Raw genomic sequence first — 16,747 nt, 5'->3', positions numbered from 1 at the left:
CGCTGATCATCACTTAGGTTCAGATAGGAGCATTGCTTCCTGAACACCTGAGGTGGATATGATCTCTTGCTGAGACCCCCTTTGCTTCTCCTCCCTCTATTCCTCTTTACCCTCTGCAGGCTTTCGGTTCACTCTCCCATATCTGAAATTATTTGAAATTTATTTTAAATAGTATTATAAAGTGGTAGAAAGTGGATTGTAGTGAGTGGGTGGTTTTCCCACCTTTTGTTTGAGATGCCCAGACAAATTTGCATTTTCAACGAAACATGAAAAGCATAGTTGTACAAATTTGTACGTATGTGCAGGAAATGGGCAGTTGGTCCACCACGCCTGCCTCAGATAGCAATGACAAATCCATTCTAACAAATCTTTTTAACTGCACTGTCTTTGTCCCCACACCTTTACCCCACTCCTTCCTTGTTGATCATGTGCACTATTCTCCTGACATTATGTAATGATCCTGATCTGATAAGGGGACTAGAGGTAAAAGAGCCATTAGGAGGCAGTGATCAAAACATGATAAGTTTTACTCTGCAAATGGAAAGGCAGAAGGGAAAATCGGAAGTGTCAATATTACAGTATAGCAAAGGGGATTACAGAGGCATGAGGCAGGAGCTGGCCAAAATTGACTGGAAGGAGGCCCTAGCAGGGAAGACGGTAGAACAGCAATGGCAGGTATTCCTGGGAATAATGCAGAGGTTGCAGGATCAATTTCTCCCAAAGAGGCGGAAAGACTCTAAGGGGAGTAAGAGACACCTGTGGCTGACAAGGGAAGTCAAGGACAGCATAAAAATTAAGGAGAGGAAGTATAACATAGCAAAGAAGAGTGGGAAGACAGAGGATTGGGACTCTTTTAAAGAGCAACAAAAGTTAACTAAAAAGGCATTACGGGGGGAAAAGATGAAGTACGAGGGTAAACTAGCCAATAATATAAAGGAGGATAGCAAAAGTTTTTTTAGGTGCGTGAAGAGGAAAAAAATAGTCAAGGCAAATGTGGGTCCCTTGAAGACAGAAGCAGGGGAATTTATTATGGGGAACAAAGAAATGGCAGACGAGTTAAACCGTTACTTTGGATCTGTCTTCACTGAGGAAGATACACACAATCTCCCAAATGTTCTAGGGGCCGGAGAACCTAGGGTGATGGAGGAACTGAAGGAAATCCACATTAGGCAGGAAATGGTTTTGGGTAGACTGATGGGACTGAAGGCTGATAAATCCCCAGGGCCTGATGGTCTGCATCCCATGGTACTTAAGGAGGTGGCTCTAGAAATAGTGGAAGCATTGGAGATCATTTTTCAATGTTCTATAGATTCAGGATCAGTTCCTGTGGATTAGAGGATAGCAAATGTTATCCTACTTTTTAAGAAAGGAGGGAGAGAGAAAACGGGTAATTATAGACCAGTTAGTCTGACATCAGTGGTGGGGAAGATGCTGGAGTCAATTATAAAAGACGAAATTGCGGAGCATTTGGATAGCAGTAACAGGATCATTCCGAGTCAGCATGGATTTACGAAGGGGAAATCATGCTTGACAAATCTACTGGAATTTTTTGAGGATGTAACTAGGAAAATTGACAGGGGAGAGTCAGTGGATGTGGTGTACCTCGACTTTCAGAAAGCCTTCGACAAGGTCCCACATAGGAGATTAGTGGGCAAAATTAGAGCACATGGTATTGGGGTAGGGTACTGACATGGATAGAAAATTGGTTGACAGACAGAAAGCAAAGAGTGGGGATAAATGGGTCCCTTTCGGAATGGCAGGCAGTGGCCAGTGGGATACCGCAAGGTTCGGTGCTGGGACCCCAGCTATTTACGATATACATTAATGATTAGATGAAGGGATTAAAAGTACCATTAGCAAATTTGCGGATGATACTAAGCTGGGGGGTAGTGTGAATTGTGAGGAAGGTGCAATAAGGCTGCAGGGTGACTTGGACAGGTTGTGTGAGTGGGCGGATACATGGCAGATGCAGTTTAATGTAGATAAGTGTGAGGTTATTCACTTTGGAAGTAAGAATAGAAAGGCAGATTATTATCTGAATGGTGTCAAGTTAGGAAGAGGGGATGTTCAACGAGATCTGGGTGTCCTAGTGCATCAGTCACTGAAAGGATGCATGCAGGTACAGCAGGCAGTGAAGAAAGCCAATGGAATGTTGTCCTTCATAACAAAAGGAGTTGAGTATAGGAGCAAAGAGGTCCTTCTACAGTTGTACCGGGCCCTGGTGAGACCGCACCTGGAGTACTGTGTGCAGTTTTGGTCTCCAAATTTGAGGAAGGATATTCTTGCTATTGAGGGCGTGCAGCGTAGGTTCACTAGGTTAATCCCGGAATGGCGGGACTGTCGTATGTTGAAAGGCTGGAGCAATTAGGCTTGTATACACTGGAATTTAGAAGGATGAGGGGGGATCTTATTGAAACATATAAGATAATTAGGGGATTGGACACATTAGAGGCAGGAAACATGTTCCCAATGTTGGGGGAGTCCAGAACAAGGGGCCACAGTTTAAAAAAAGGGGTAGGCCATTTAAAACTGAGATGAGGAAGAACTTTTTCAGTCAGAGAGTGGTGAAGGTGTGGAATTCTCTGCCTCAGAATGCAGTGGAGGCCAGTTCGTTGGATGCTTTCAAGAGAGAGCTGGATAGAGCTCTTATGGATAGCGGAGTGTGGGGGTATGGGGAGAAGGCAGGAACGGGGTACTGATTGAGAGTGATCAGCCATGATCGCATTGAATGGCGGTGCTGGCTCGAAGGGCTGAATGGCCTACTCCTGCACCTATTGTCTATTGTCTATTACTTGATTTAAAGCTGATTTTTTCTTGAGTGAAACATGGTGGAAACCATTTCTGGGTCATTGCACATCATTCTGGAAATTCATCTAGGCACTTCCCAGAGTAGTTCACCCTTTTTTAAAGTTAAATCAGAAAATAAGTCAACTAGGAAAAAAAAAAAAGTTAAAGTTAAGAACAAAAGATGAAATGCTAAGAGAGAAGGCGAGGAAGTAATTGAACAAAAATATTTTCAGGTATAGAAACAATTCCTGTGTTCCCTGTGCTAAATTTGCAAGATTATAATGTCTGCCCTTTGTATTCTGCTTCTGAAATATGCCCCCATTGACTTCCAATGAACCAAATGTCATGTTCACAGGGAACTATAGGAATTTGCATTGGACACTTGCTCGAACCGTTTGTTCCCCATTGTCTTTGCACAGGTGAAATTAGTGGTGGAAACAAAGACTACAAAATAGGCTGCATTATTTTAAAGAGCAACAGAAGATAACTAAAAAGGCAATACGGGGAGAAAAGATGAGGTACGAGGGTAAACTAGCCAATAATATAAAGGAGGATAGTAAAAGCTTTTTTAGGTATGTGAAGAGGAAAAAAATAGTCAAGGCAAATGTGGGTCCCTTGAAGACAGTAGCAGGGGAATTTATTATGGGGAACAAGGAAATGGCAGACGAGTTGAACCGGTACTTTGGATCTGTCTTCACTAAGGAGGATACAAACAATCTCCCAGATGTTCTAGTGGCAAGAGATCCTAGGGTGACGGAGGAACTGAAGGAAATCCACATTAGGCAGGAAATGGTGTTGGGTAAACTGATGGGACTGAAGGCTGATAAATCCCCAGGGCCTGATGGTTTGCATCCCAGAGTACTTAAGGAGGTGGCGCTAGAAATTGTGGACGCATTGGTGATCATTTTCCAATGTTCTATAGATTCAGGATCAGTTCCTGTGGATTGTAGGGTAGCTAATGTTATCCCACTTTTTAAGAAAGGAGGGAGAGAAAAAACGGGAAATTATAGACCAGTTAGTCTGACATCAGTGGTGGGGAAGATGCTGGAGTCAATTATAAAAGACGAAATTGCTGAGCATTTGGATCGCAGTAACAGGATCGTTCAGAGTCAGCATGGATTTACGAAGGGGAAATCGTGCTTGACTAATCTACTGGAATTTTTTGAGGATGTAACTAGGAAAATTGACAGGGGAGAGCCGGTGGATGTGGTGTGCCTCGACTTTCAGAAAGCCTTCGACAAGGTCCCACATAAGAGATTGGTGGGCAAAATTAGAGCACATGGTATTGGAGGTAGGGTACTGACATGGATAGAAAGTTGGTTGACAGACAGAAAGCAAAGAGTGGGGATAAATGGGTCCCTTTCAGAATGGCAGGCAGTGACTAGTGGGGTACCGCCAGGCTCGGTGTTGGGACTGCAGCTATTTACAATATACATCAATGACTTGGATGAAGGGATTAAAAGTACCATTAGCAAATTTGCCGATGATACAAAGCTAGGTGGCAGTGTGAACTGTGAGGAAGATGCTATGAGGTTGCAGGGTGACTTGGACAGGTTGTGTGAGTGGGCGGATGCATGGCAGATGCAGTTTAATGTAGATAAGTGTGAGGTTATCCACTTTGGTGGTAAGAATAGGAAGGCAGATTATTATCTGAATGGTGTCAAGTTAGGAAAAGGGGATGTACAACGTGATCTGGGTGTCTTAGTGCATCAGTCACTGAAAGGAAGTATGCAGGTACAGCAGGCAGTGAAGAAAGCCAATGGAATGTTGGCCTTCATAACAAGAGGAGTTGAGTATAGGAGCAAAGAGGTCCTTCTGCAGTTGTACAGGGCCCTAGTGAGACCGCACCTGGAGTACTGTGTGCAGTTTTGGTCTCCAAATTTGAGGAAGGATATTCTTGCTATTGAGGGCGTGCAGCGTAGGTTTACTAGGTTAATTCCCGGAATGGCGGGACTGTCATATGTTGAAAGACTGGAGCGACTAGGTTTGTATACACTGGAATTTAGAAGGATGAGAGGGGATCTTATCGAAACGTATGAAATTATTAAGGGGTTGGACACGTTAGAGGCAGGAAACATGTTCCCAATGTTGGGGGAGTCCAGAATCAGGGGCCACAGTTTAAGAATAAGGGGTAGGCCATTTAGAACAGAGATGCGGAAAAACTTTTTTAGTCAGAGAGTTGTGAATCTGTGGAATTCTCTGCCTCAGAGGGCAGTGGAGGCCAATTCTCTGAATACATTCAAGAGAGAGCTAGATAGAGCTCTTAAGGATAGCGGAGTCAGGGGGTATGGTGAGAAGGCAGGAATGGGGTACTGATTGAGAATGATCAGCCATGATCACATTGAATGGCGGTGCTGGCTCGAAGGGCCGAATGGCCTTTTCCTGCACCTATTTTCTATTGTCTATTGTCTATTATGTAGATGGACTTTAAAGACAATAGACAATAGGTGCAGGAGTAGGCCATTCGGCCCTTTGAGCCAGCACCGCCATTCAATGTGATTATGGCTGATCATTCTCAATCAGTACCCCGTTCCTGCCTTCTCCCCATACCCCCTGACTCCGCTATCCTTAAGAGCTCTATCTAGCTCTCTTGAGTACATTCAGAGAATTGGACTCCACTGCCTTCTGTGGCAGAGAATTCCACAGATTCACAACTCTCTGACTGAAAAAGTTTTCCTTATCTCCTTGTTTTATATAGAATATCAACAGTTGAGGAAAATCAGTTCCGATTCTGAAATGAAGTATCCATCAGAGCAAAAGTGATATCTTGTAATTGAGATAGTGATCTTAAATCCCAATTCAAATTGATGATGAATTGCATTGAAATCTTACTGCACAGCTTCCAACAGATAATTTGAATACTCTTGAATATATATACCCTAGATTTTTGCATTACTTAATTAAATGGAACATAAATTAATCCCACCCACTCCCTTGACATCAGTCTGAAGAAGGGTCTCGACCTGAAACGTCACCCATTCCTTCTCTCCAGAGATGCTGCCGGTCCCACTGAGTTACTACAGCATTTTGTGTCTACCTTCGATTTAAACCAGCATCTGCAGTTCTTTCCAATAAATTAATCAGAGTTCATTTTCGAGAGCTGAATCAGAGACCATTGCTATTACAAGGTAAAAATAAAACGCCACATTTTGCTGGAATTTATCCTTTCGTTTTTCCTAACAATGATTTTAAAAAATGTCCCCAAGGTCTTGTGGAGCTGTAGTCTTACTCCTGACTTTAATTAAGATAGTATCAAAAGAAACATTAATTGTCTGTTTCTAAGATACCATCATACTTTCATGTATTAATCCCAATATAAACAGCTGGCACAGATGTAACGAGATGCATGGGTTCCTTCTGCATCATATTTTTGATGATAATATCTTTTTGCAAAATTTAGATCATCTGTCATATGATGTTTTGTGTGACATTAAGAAACGCATTGATTACCACTATGAAATCATCACAGGACCTTGCCATATATGGTTTGTCCTTTCACACAGTTGACAGATTATTAAAATCTCCTTCATTTTTACTTTATGATTTTTTTCTACATTATCCATATTCTACGGTATCCGACAAATGTTACTTAGTAAATACTGTACAAAATGTGATGCATACATTTTTTTTAATGTAGGGAAATGAATAAACGCCTGACAGAAGACCAAGGCAAAAAGACATATGAAAGAGCTTTTAAACTAGAACAGGAATTTGGAGAACATTTTACAGGTGTGTAATCTATATATTACTAAAACTCTCTGTTTGATTATTTGTTTGCTCAAATTCTGTTTGTTTGATTATTTGTTTGCTGATGCCTGTGATGTAACCTTATTTTTGTGCCCCTGTCACACGATAGCATGACAATTTTAGGACCACCTTACTCACCTTTGTCCTGGGGACACTTTCATCCAAGTTTCATTCAAATTGGTCTTATATTTTTAGCTAGAGAGATTTTAAAGTTTAAAACTTACCTTATTAAACTGAAGCTTGGCAAGGTTCAGCGTATGACGTCACAATGGGACAAGCCCGAGTGACGGCTGTGGCGGCCAATGGGGGGGGGCTTTTCTCATTTTTTAAAACATTTTAGCTTAAAGAAGAAAGAAATCGTTTAGTTTAAAGATACACTTTATTTTACGGAAATTATATGATACTTACGTAAGATGGCCGCCGAATCCGCGCGTGCGCAGAACAAATGGGTCCGTGCCTGCACAGTTGGGGCCCATTGATCTAATACTTACGTAAGATGGCCGCCGGATCCACGCGTGAGCGGAATGCAACGGGTCCGCGCCTGCGCTGTTGGGGCCCGTTGATGTTGAGGCGGGATGGAGTGGGTGAATGGGGGGGGGAGAGGGAGGGTGGGGTGGGGGGGGAGTGGAGATTGGGGCAGTGGGGGGGAAAGGAGGGTTGGGGGAGGGGGACAGTGGGGGTGGGGAGGGGTGGAGGGGAAGTGGGAGTGGGGGTAGGGGTAGGAGAGGGGCAGTGGGGTGGGGGGAGTGGGGGTGGGAGGGGAGTGGGGGTGGGAGAGGAGGGGGATGAGTGGGGGAGGGGAGGGTGCTAGACCAATGCATGGGAGGTTTGGGTGAGTTTTAAGGGGGGTTGAGGGGGGATGGAGTGGGTGAGTGGGTGCGGAGGGAGGGGAGGAGGGGGATAAGGGAGGTTGAGGGGGGATGGAGTGGGTGAATGGGTGAATGGGTGAGTGGAGGGGAAATGGGGGAGGGGAGGGTGCTAGACCAATGCAGGGGAGGCTTTGGGTCCACGGCTCGCTCTGCCTGCAGTGCTGGCGGCATGGGGCCAAGGTGAGTGGCTCCCTCTCCCCTTCCCAGTCCCCCTCGCCTGCTCATGGCCTTGGGGGACACTCCTTGGCCGGCAACGAACTTCGTCAGTTGGAGAGGGTTGCCGGGCCTGCAGGATCGTCAGTTGGGGGAGGTTGCCTCAGGAGAGGCACGCAGGAGAGATTTGGACACAACGGCTCCACCTCAGTTTAGTTAAATATTAAAATTGCCAAGTTGACACAATATGCTGGAGTAACTCTGCGGGTCAGGCAGCATCTCGGGAGAAAAGGAATGGGTGACATTTCGGGTCGGGCCTTCTTCAGACTGATGTCAGGGGAGGTGGCAGGACAAAGATAGGGTGTAGTTGGAGACAGGAAGACTATTGGGAGGACTGGGAAGGGGGAGGGGAAGAGAGGGACAGAGGAACTATCTAAAGTTGGAGAAGTCAATGTTCATACCGCTGGGCTGCAAGCTGCCCAAGCGAAATATGAGGTGCTGTTCCTCCAATTTCCGGTGGGCCTCACTATGGCACTGGAGGAGGCCCATGACAGAAAGGTCAGACTGGGAGTGGGAGGGGGAGTTGAAGTGCTCAACCACCAGGAGATCAGGTTGGTTAAGGCGGACTGAGCGATGGTGTTGAGCGAAATGATCGCTGAGCCTGCGTTTGGTTTCGTCGATGTAAAGAAGTTGACATGTTGAGCAGCGGATACAATAGATGAGGTTGGAGGAGGTGCAGGTGAACCTCTGTCTCACCTGGAGGGACTGTTTGGGTCCTTGGATGGAGTTGAGGGGGGAGGTAAAGGGACAGGTGTTGCATCTCCTGCGGTTGCAAGGGAAGTGAAAGGGACCTATATCCTTCCTTTGTCCCACCCCCCTGACATCAGTCTGAAGAAGGGTCTCAACCCAAAAAGTCACCCATTCCTTCTCTCCTGAGATGCTGCCTGACCTGCTAAGTTACTCCAGCATTTTGTGGTGAAATATGAGATGCTGTTCCTCCAATTTGCGCTGGGCCTCACTCTGACAATGGAGGAGGCCCAGGACAGAAAGGTCAGATTGGGAATGGGAGGGGGCGTTGAAGTGCTGAGCCACTGGGAGATCAGCTTGGTTGAGACGGACTAAGCGGAAATGTTGAGTGAAACGATCGCCGAGCCTGTGCTTGGTCTCGCCGATGTAGAGAAGTTGACATCTGGAACAGCGGATATAATAGATGAGGGCGGCACGGTAGCGCAGCGGTAGAGTTGCTGCTTTACAGCGAATGCAGCGCCGGAGACTCAGGTTCGATCCTGACTACGGGTGCTGCACTGTAAGGAGTTTGTACGTTCTCCCCGTGACCTGCGTGGGTTTTCTCCGAGATCTTCGGTTTCCTCCCACACTCCAAAGACGTACAGGTATGTAGGTTAATTGGCTGGGTAAATGTAAAAATTGTCCCTAGTGGGTGTAGGATAGTGTTAATGTACGGGGATCGCTGGGCGGCATGGACTTGGAGGGCCGAAAAGGCCTGTTTCCGGCTGTATATATATGATATATGATATGATATGAGGTTGGAGGAGGTGAGGTGAACCTCTGCCTCACCTAGAAAAACTGTTTGGGTCCTTGGATGGAGTCGAGGGGGGAGGTAAAGGGACAGGTGTTGCATCTCCTGATGTTGCAGGGGAATGTACCTGGGGAGGGGATGGTTTGGGTGGGAAGGGACGAGTGGACCAGGAAGTTTCGGAGGGAACGGTCTCTGCAGAAAGCAGAAAGGGGTGGAGTTGGGAAGATGTGGCCAGCAGTGGGATCCCATTGGAGGTGGCGGAAATGTTGGAGGATAGTTTGTTGTCTGCGACAGCTAATCGGGTGGAAGGTGAGGACAAGGGGGACTCTATCCTTATTACGAATGGGGGAAGGGGGAGCAAGAGCGGAGCTGCGGGATATTGACAAGACCCTAGTGAGAGCCTTGTCTATAATGGAAGAGGGGAACCCCCGTTTCTTCAAGAATGAGGACATCTCCGATGCCCTAGTATGGTACACCTCATCCTGGCCGCAGATGCGGCGTAGACAGAGGAATTGGGAGTAGGGGATAGAGATTTTACAGGAAACAGGGTGGGAAGAAGTGTAGTCAAATTACCAGGTTGATGCAGAATCTGTTCAGAAATGTCATTAATCGATTTCCCCTGTCGTATAATATCCAGGTGATTATCAGAAGTAAAAACAAACAATGCTGGAAATACTGAGCATCTTGTGCAGTGTCGATGGAGAGAAAAACATTACTGGTTAATAACCATTCATCAGAACTAGAAAACTAAGAGAGAAAGTGAGATTTAAGTTGAAGAGGAGGGTAAAGATGGAGAGAACACAGGGAATGTCAAGATTCCAGCATCCACAGTCTCTTGTGTTGGAACAAACATTCATCACCCTTGCTTCAACTTCTGACACCCAGATAATCTTGGTCTCCACCATAATCAATAACATTTCCTTTGACTTTACCCATCCCCCTCTCTTCAGCTTAGAGCACTTTGGTTTTATTAGTTTTCCAGTTCCGATGAAAGGTCATAGACCTAAAACATGAACTCTGTTTCTTTCTCCAAAGACGCTAGCTGACCTGCTGGGAATATTCAGCATTTTCTTCTTTTATTTCAGATTTCCAGCACCTGCAGCTTTTGGCTTTTTTTAAGTGTTGGCTTTGTTGTTTTTTTATGGAAGAGATGACAAGTATCACTAGATTTTTATGGTAATGATTTCTGAGATGGTTGGACTAATTGAATGTAATGGTGGATATTAAATATGCATTTTTCTTTGCATAATAAAATTAATTAAAATATATTTGAACAAACAATTTGCAGGTTATCATACAAGTATTTTGTTTTATACAATATTAAATCCAATTAAGTGTAGTGTTTTCTTTTGATAAGTTTTAGCTTTAATCTGGAAACTGTCAATATTGTCATTGTTAAAACAATCAAATAATCAGAAACTAATTAGAGCTGTTATTATTACATAAAATTCAGTGTTTATACTAGGTTTTGTGCCATTATGTTGTCTCCATATATTTCAAGTATGTTATAATGTAATATAATACTCAAAAAAATCTTTCAAAAAGTAAGTTAACTCCTTTACAGCATCTCGAATGTGACTAATTGCTACCATTCATAGAATTTGGGAAATAGTTTATTATAATTATAACAATAATATTGAACAACACAGACTTTCTGAGATTCCAACAAGGGGACATAGCTTCAGAATTGAGGGACAAAGGTTTAGGGGTAACATGAGGGGGAACTTCTTTACTCAGAGGGTTGTGGCTGTATGGAATGGGCTTCCGGTGGAAGTGGTGGAGGCTGGCTCGATTTTATTATTTAAGAGTAAATTGGATAGGTATATGGATAGGAGGGGATTGGAGGGTTATGGTCTGAGTGCAGGTAGATGAGACTAGGTCAGGGAGAATGGTCGGCGTGGACTGGTAGGGCCGGACGGGCCTGTTTCCATGCTGTAGTTGTTATATGTTATATGTTAAGCAAATTCCTAAACAGCCCAGTATGAAAGCACATGAATCGACTACAAAGCAGAATATTGTAAATAAAAGTAGTACATTTAAAAAGCAGTATCAATAAACTGACTAACGTTTAAGTAGAATGAGCAGTGCAATCTTTCATATGGAAGTGTAATCTTACCTCTCAGTTGAATATAGCAGTTTTATAGCATCAATAAAATATGAATTGTTTCAATATCTTATATTCTATTGTCTTCAAATGACAAACCGAATTTCTGGTCAGTTATTTTTGATGTTGTATGTTTGTGCATTACCACATTTCAAATGAAGTTCCTTATATTTGCAGCATTTTGGGTTTTCCCTCGACTCCTGGAAGGTACATAAATGGGAATTCTTTGTTTCAATAAATAATATTTATTTATAATATTTAATAAATAGTAATATTTAATAAATATTACTATACTGAATAATAGTAATATTTAATAAATAATAATAATATTTTTTATAAATAATAATATTTAACAAATAGATTATTGATACATAATACTTTAAGATAAATGTTTCCAAGAGAATTTTGATCGGACTTGTTTGATTAAAACTCCAAAACCTGGGTCTGTTTGAAGTTGTTTTCTACAATTCTATGTCCCCTAAAGGCTGCGGACAGGATCAATTAAATATTCAAAATTAAGAATGGCAGATATCTATTGGGCATTGACATAAAGTGGTAAGGATCAGTGCCGAGCAAATAGTTCAGATATTGATCAATCATAGTTGAACTGAATGAGGTTGCACTCACAATGACTATCTTCCTCTCTTTATGTTATTTGTGTTGTTGACTAATCAATGGAATAATGAAGAATGATGGTCCATTCTTGAAGTATATTTACAAAGTTGAAAATTAAGGAAAACTATCACAATGACTGAATAAACATTAATTCTTGTTGTATTTAAACCCTCAGCAATAGTACAAGGAGAAAACTTGGAATCAATTTACGACCAGTGCAAACTAGCTATTGAGGAACAGGCGGGCCCGTTCATCTGGGTTCCCTCAAAGGAGAAATTGTGAATCAGCCTCAGATGTGAAGCTGGCGAAAACACCTGTTCAGATTTTGACATTTTATTTGGTTTTAATTACATTTTCATCTCTATCCATGTGCACAATCATGAATGTACTTTTGAGTTAGAAGCTCAATGGGATGTTTCTACACAGTTCGGAACTGTGTTCACAGGTGGAAGGGTTTGGATGGGGCAAGGGCATGCAAAAGGCAGGCAAGTCAAGGTTTGGCAAAAAAAAACAAGGTATTCTGGAATATCATGGATGATCATACAGCATTAGCATACCGAAGCCATAAGTGTATTAAATTCTTGCATTGGAGGTTTCACCCTTATTATAACTAAATAAGCGAAGCAGGGACTCTTGTACTTAGTCTTATTCTCTGACAGAGAAGTGCCCAGCTTTACAACATCCACAAGCCTTTGTGCACTTATGATTGCTATGCTGCAGATTTTATAACTATGCAGATAGAATTCATCACATAATTTTATATAAACACTTTTTTGCCGAGACTAAACATTATATAAAGATGAACTCACATCTATGAAATCCAAATTACAAGTATGTTCAAGTATCCAACACATTTTCGAATGTGTCTAATTTGACAACTGGTTAAAATCAAAATGAACTTCAAAACTTATACATTTTAATATTTTTATTCAGTAGTTGTTGAAATAATTTATAGTAAAGAATATATATTGCTGTAAATTGCAAGGTCTATTGGTTATATTTCATGACTGGAGATATAATTATGAGGAGATATAGGAATGAGGGCAAATTGTGATTAATTTTATGGAGTAAAGTCTAAATGAACAGAAAATCAACTGATTTGTGTAAATTCACTGCCATCTCCAACTGTTGCCAGTGAAAATTCACTTAATTTATTTCCCTTATGTAGTAAGCATGCAGCTTGGAATTTTATCCTCAATTAGTCAATGTTAATTTGTGTGCTCTGCATTATCGTTTAAATAGTAAGAACTGTGGCTAAGTACAATCAAAAAAGTCATATCCTATGTAGCCTTAGCTATGTTTTATTACTTTAATTTAATCTAATTTATTATTTGGTATTTGGTTCTGTGTTTTATGGCTGTTTATACTTGAAAGCTGCTATTGCAAATTCTCAAAACTTACCCTATTTCTTTTTTTTTAGCTAGAATTTAATTTTCTGTAATATTGAGTGAATTGTACTGTACAGACCGATGTATTTAAAGTGCACCGTATGATTATGCTTGTCCCGTACTGGTTTGATCATGGTTAAATACAGTTTTAGCCTATAGTACAAATTTAAAATACTCCATAGCTATTACAGGTGCAATAAGCAGTGGATTTTAAACTCTTGAATGCTCTTATCTATTTTACCATCTCCCTTTATTTGACCTTTAGGGTGCACTCTCTGTGCTTTTACCAACATGCATTCTCAGGATAGTTACTGGGAGAATATTTCTGGGGGTTAGGGAGGGTAAATGGGTATGGAATAAACAAACTGACCCATCAGTGAAGCTTTCAATTCAATTTGATCAGCTACTTGCAAAACATTTATTAATGATTTATCCACAATGTCAGAATTCTCAGGAGGTAATCTTACAGCATTTGGGTACTGCAGATCTTGACTTTAAGCTCCTATGGAGTTCCATCTTTTCCACCAGTATGTATGTGAGCTAATTATCCAAAAATCTCCAAAGCAAAGCGTCATATTTATTGTGTTTGTAGTGTTAATTTATTTATAGGATTATCTAATATACTTTTTCATTAGTTGTTAAAAATTTGCAATATAGTTTGTATTTTTGACCTTCATCACCTGAACTTTACATGCAATGACCAAGATGCCATTGTCCCCTTTATATGATCTTAAATGATCTTATTCAAATAAGGTAGAAGATTCATGGAGTACAAGTTTGACTGTGATGGGAATCTCCGAGATCCTATATATATATTTTTACAAGGAGTAAAATTGTATGCCTCTACTTTTTTTAAAAGCCTGAATGAAAGTACTCCAAATATTCCTTTGTGTCAAATTCTGGGAACTTGAAAGGGTTTGGATCTATTGGTTTTATCATAATTAAATAACCAGAGGAATTTAATGCTTTTGCACATATTGTAATTTTATGCTGAAAAGTAATATAACCAGAGGGACAGTCTTTGTTTCAAAACATGGATTTCTCCCTGAAACTACACTACCTATTGTAGTTGGATGAAACTGAAGAAGAAGCTCCACTGCTGGACCACACTTACAGTTGCCTGTATAAAGGATTTTACAATACAGATTAGTTACCTATTGATTGTACATAATCAATTCCATCCATTCCGTTTGTGTAAAAGAATAAAGAATTTAGTTGTACATTTAACAATATAAATAAGTGCTCATGTTTGTTTATGTTTTAAAAATTAAAGTACCGTTTATTGCACATAAGCCCGCTCTTGTATAAACTGCAATTGATCATGCTCCATGTTTTTAATTGCATTTTGGCTGCACTATTTCACAATGAACCTGCAAAATCTTAGTTCAATATAGCCACTTCTCTGTATCCTGCTATGTGCATATTTAGTTCTGATGTGATAGTGCTGCACTGTTAATTATCTGCCTGCCTTTCCTACTTTAAATGTTGTGACACAAGGAGGTTCACTAAATATGCCATGGATGAATATCAGCAAGTAGGATGTTTAAATTTTATTTGTAAACTATTCCAAAATTCACACATAGTGCTTTCTTTGGACCTCATCCCAACGATTATTGGGATGATAATCATTTTATACGGTATATGATTAATTTTCTGCTGCAAGTATATTATAAAGAATAAAATCCAAATTTTTCAAAGAACAGTATGATTCAAAAAAGCCTGAAGATAAGTCTTACTATTACTAATGGTTTAGAAATATTGATATTCCAAAAATAAACGAAATTCTTGCAGCCAATCAGAAGTAAAGCAGAAGGTTATTTAATATAAATTTTAATTTATTTAATATAAATATAAATTTTAATTTAAATATAGATTTTAAACTATTTATTAATAACTATCATGGTAGTCCAGCAAATATAAGCTTCATGATCAATAAATCATTTAGGTTTTACTTCAAACTGTAATTAGTTGTCTATCTTATTTCAACATATTTCATGGTGAGTCATTCACCATGGCTAAATAAAAAATGTCTCTACATAATCTTCAGTTATAAGGTGCAGCAATTATCCTTATGTTCAAAGCATAAGCATATCTCTCATGGTTTAGCCACAGCCAATTTTGAAATTATAATAAATGAAAGCTGTAGTTCTGCTCCCCCAAAGTTGTACAAGGATTTGTGCAATTTGTGTAAAAGCCTTGAATGTGAACAACACAAGGCACTGTATATGGTACTACAAAATAAATTCAGTTCTTAAATTTGAATGCCACTATCTTCATTTTTGGATTACATTTCATTTATACTGTCAAAACCCAAGCATTGAGATCTTTAGAAATTAGTATTTTAGATTTATTTACCAATTTAGCCACAGAAAGGAAGCTTCTTTACACAGGTTGATTGGGTTGATTTTAAACCACTCGGTTGGCAATTTCTCTGCCAAGTAAAATAGATTCTTCCTCTCTTAATTATATACACAACAATTAAACTTCCCTCCAGTCATGACAGCAAAATCTGTAGACTCCAATAGTAGCTTCCCACTTTTTCAGTTGTGATAAAAGTTTGTCGACCCAAACTTTTGACTCCTTGATTCTCTTCACACTGATATGGCCAGACCTATGGCGAGCTTATAGCATTCCCTGTTTCTTTGCCCTACAGTTGTCTTTGTTGCAAGACAATAAACCAGCTGAGTCATGATTACTTACAACAATAAGTTTTCATTGCTGATAACATCTTATCAAAGCTTCCGTCCAGTACTCGCACACCCTTCTCGCAGCATTGTGACCAGAACTATACTGAGCTGTCCAACTGTGGATCAATTAATGTTTCACAGATTTAGCATGGCCTCACTTCTTTTATTCAATGCCTCACCCAATGAAGGTAACAATCACATAACAATCGTTCCCTAACAATCAGAAGAATTAGGAGGAAGACTAGTCTCCTTTATCTTTAAATATGATCATGGCTGATCTTCCACCTCAGTCGTTTTTATATTCCGTACCCACGGTCCCTTGATTCCTTTCATATCCAAAAATGTATCCACCTATTTTGAATGCAATCAATGATGCAGCATAGAAAATTCTGCATATTCACCACTGCTTGAGTAAGGAAATTGCTCCTCATTTCAGTTCAAAATGGTCAACCCCTTACTTTGAGACCAAGACTTCCAGTCCTAAACCAGGGTAACATCCTATTTCTCTACCCACCCAAGCCCACTATGTACATGTGCTGCTAATTTCAGGGATTTGCGGAGAAGCTCTCCAAGATCCATCCCTTCTCATCCATCCCATAATTTTCTGTATTTTGTCATAACTTAGAAACAAGGAACTGCAGATATTGGTTTACAAAAAAAGCACAAAGTCTCTTGGAGTAGCTCAGTGGGGGTCAGGCAGCATCTCTAGGGGGAAATCGATAGGTGACATTTTGGTCGGGACCATTCTTCAGACTGTTCATGGGAGGCGAAAACAAAACATGGGAAGTAATAGGTGGATACAGGTGTGAGGGTGAGATTGATTAACAGATGGAGGCCAGAGATGAAAAGGAGGAAAAAGG

General features: G+C 40.8%; 1 protein-coding gene across 1 annotated transcript in view; it reads left to right on the top strand.

The window, feature by feature from the left end:
- dlg2 (discs, large homolog 2 (Drosophila)) overlaps positions 1–15,442 on the top strand; it is a 507,064-nt gene extending 491,622 nt beyond the window's left edge. Inside the window, 2 exon segments of the mRNA XM_078402648.1 lie at positions 6,425–6,516; positions 11,988–15,442. Coding sequence (XP_078258774.1) covers positions 6,425–6,516; positions 11,988–12,094 — 199 coding nt within the window. The 3' untranslated portion in view covers positions 12,095–15,442.
- The last annotated feature ends 1,305 nt before the right edge of the window (positions 15,443–16,747 follow it).

This window comes from Rhinoraja longicauda, chromosome 7, assembly GCF_053455715.1.
Source record: "Rhinoraja longicauda isolate Sanriku21f chromosome 7, sRhiLon1.1, whole genome shotgun sequence".
NCBI lineage: Eukaryota > Metazoa > Chordata > Chondrichthyes > Rajiformes > Arhynchobatidae > Rhinoraja > Rhinoraja longicauda.
The sequence above is the reverse complement of the archived record's forward strand: the minus strand, read 5'-3'. Positions and strand labels throughout refer to the sequence as shown.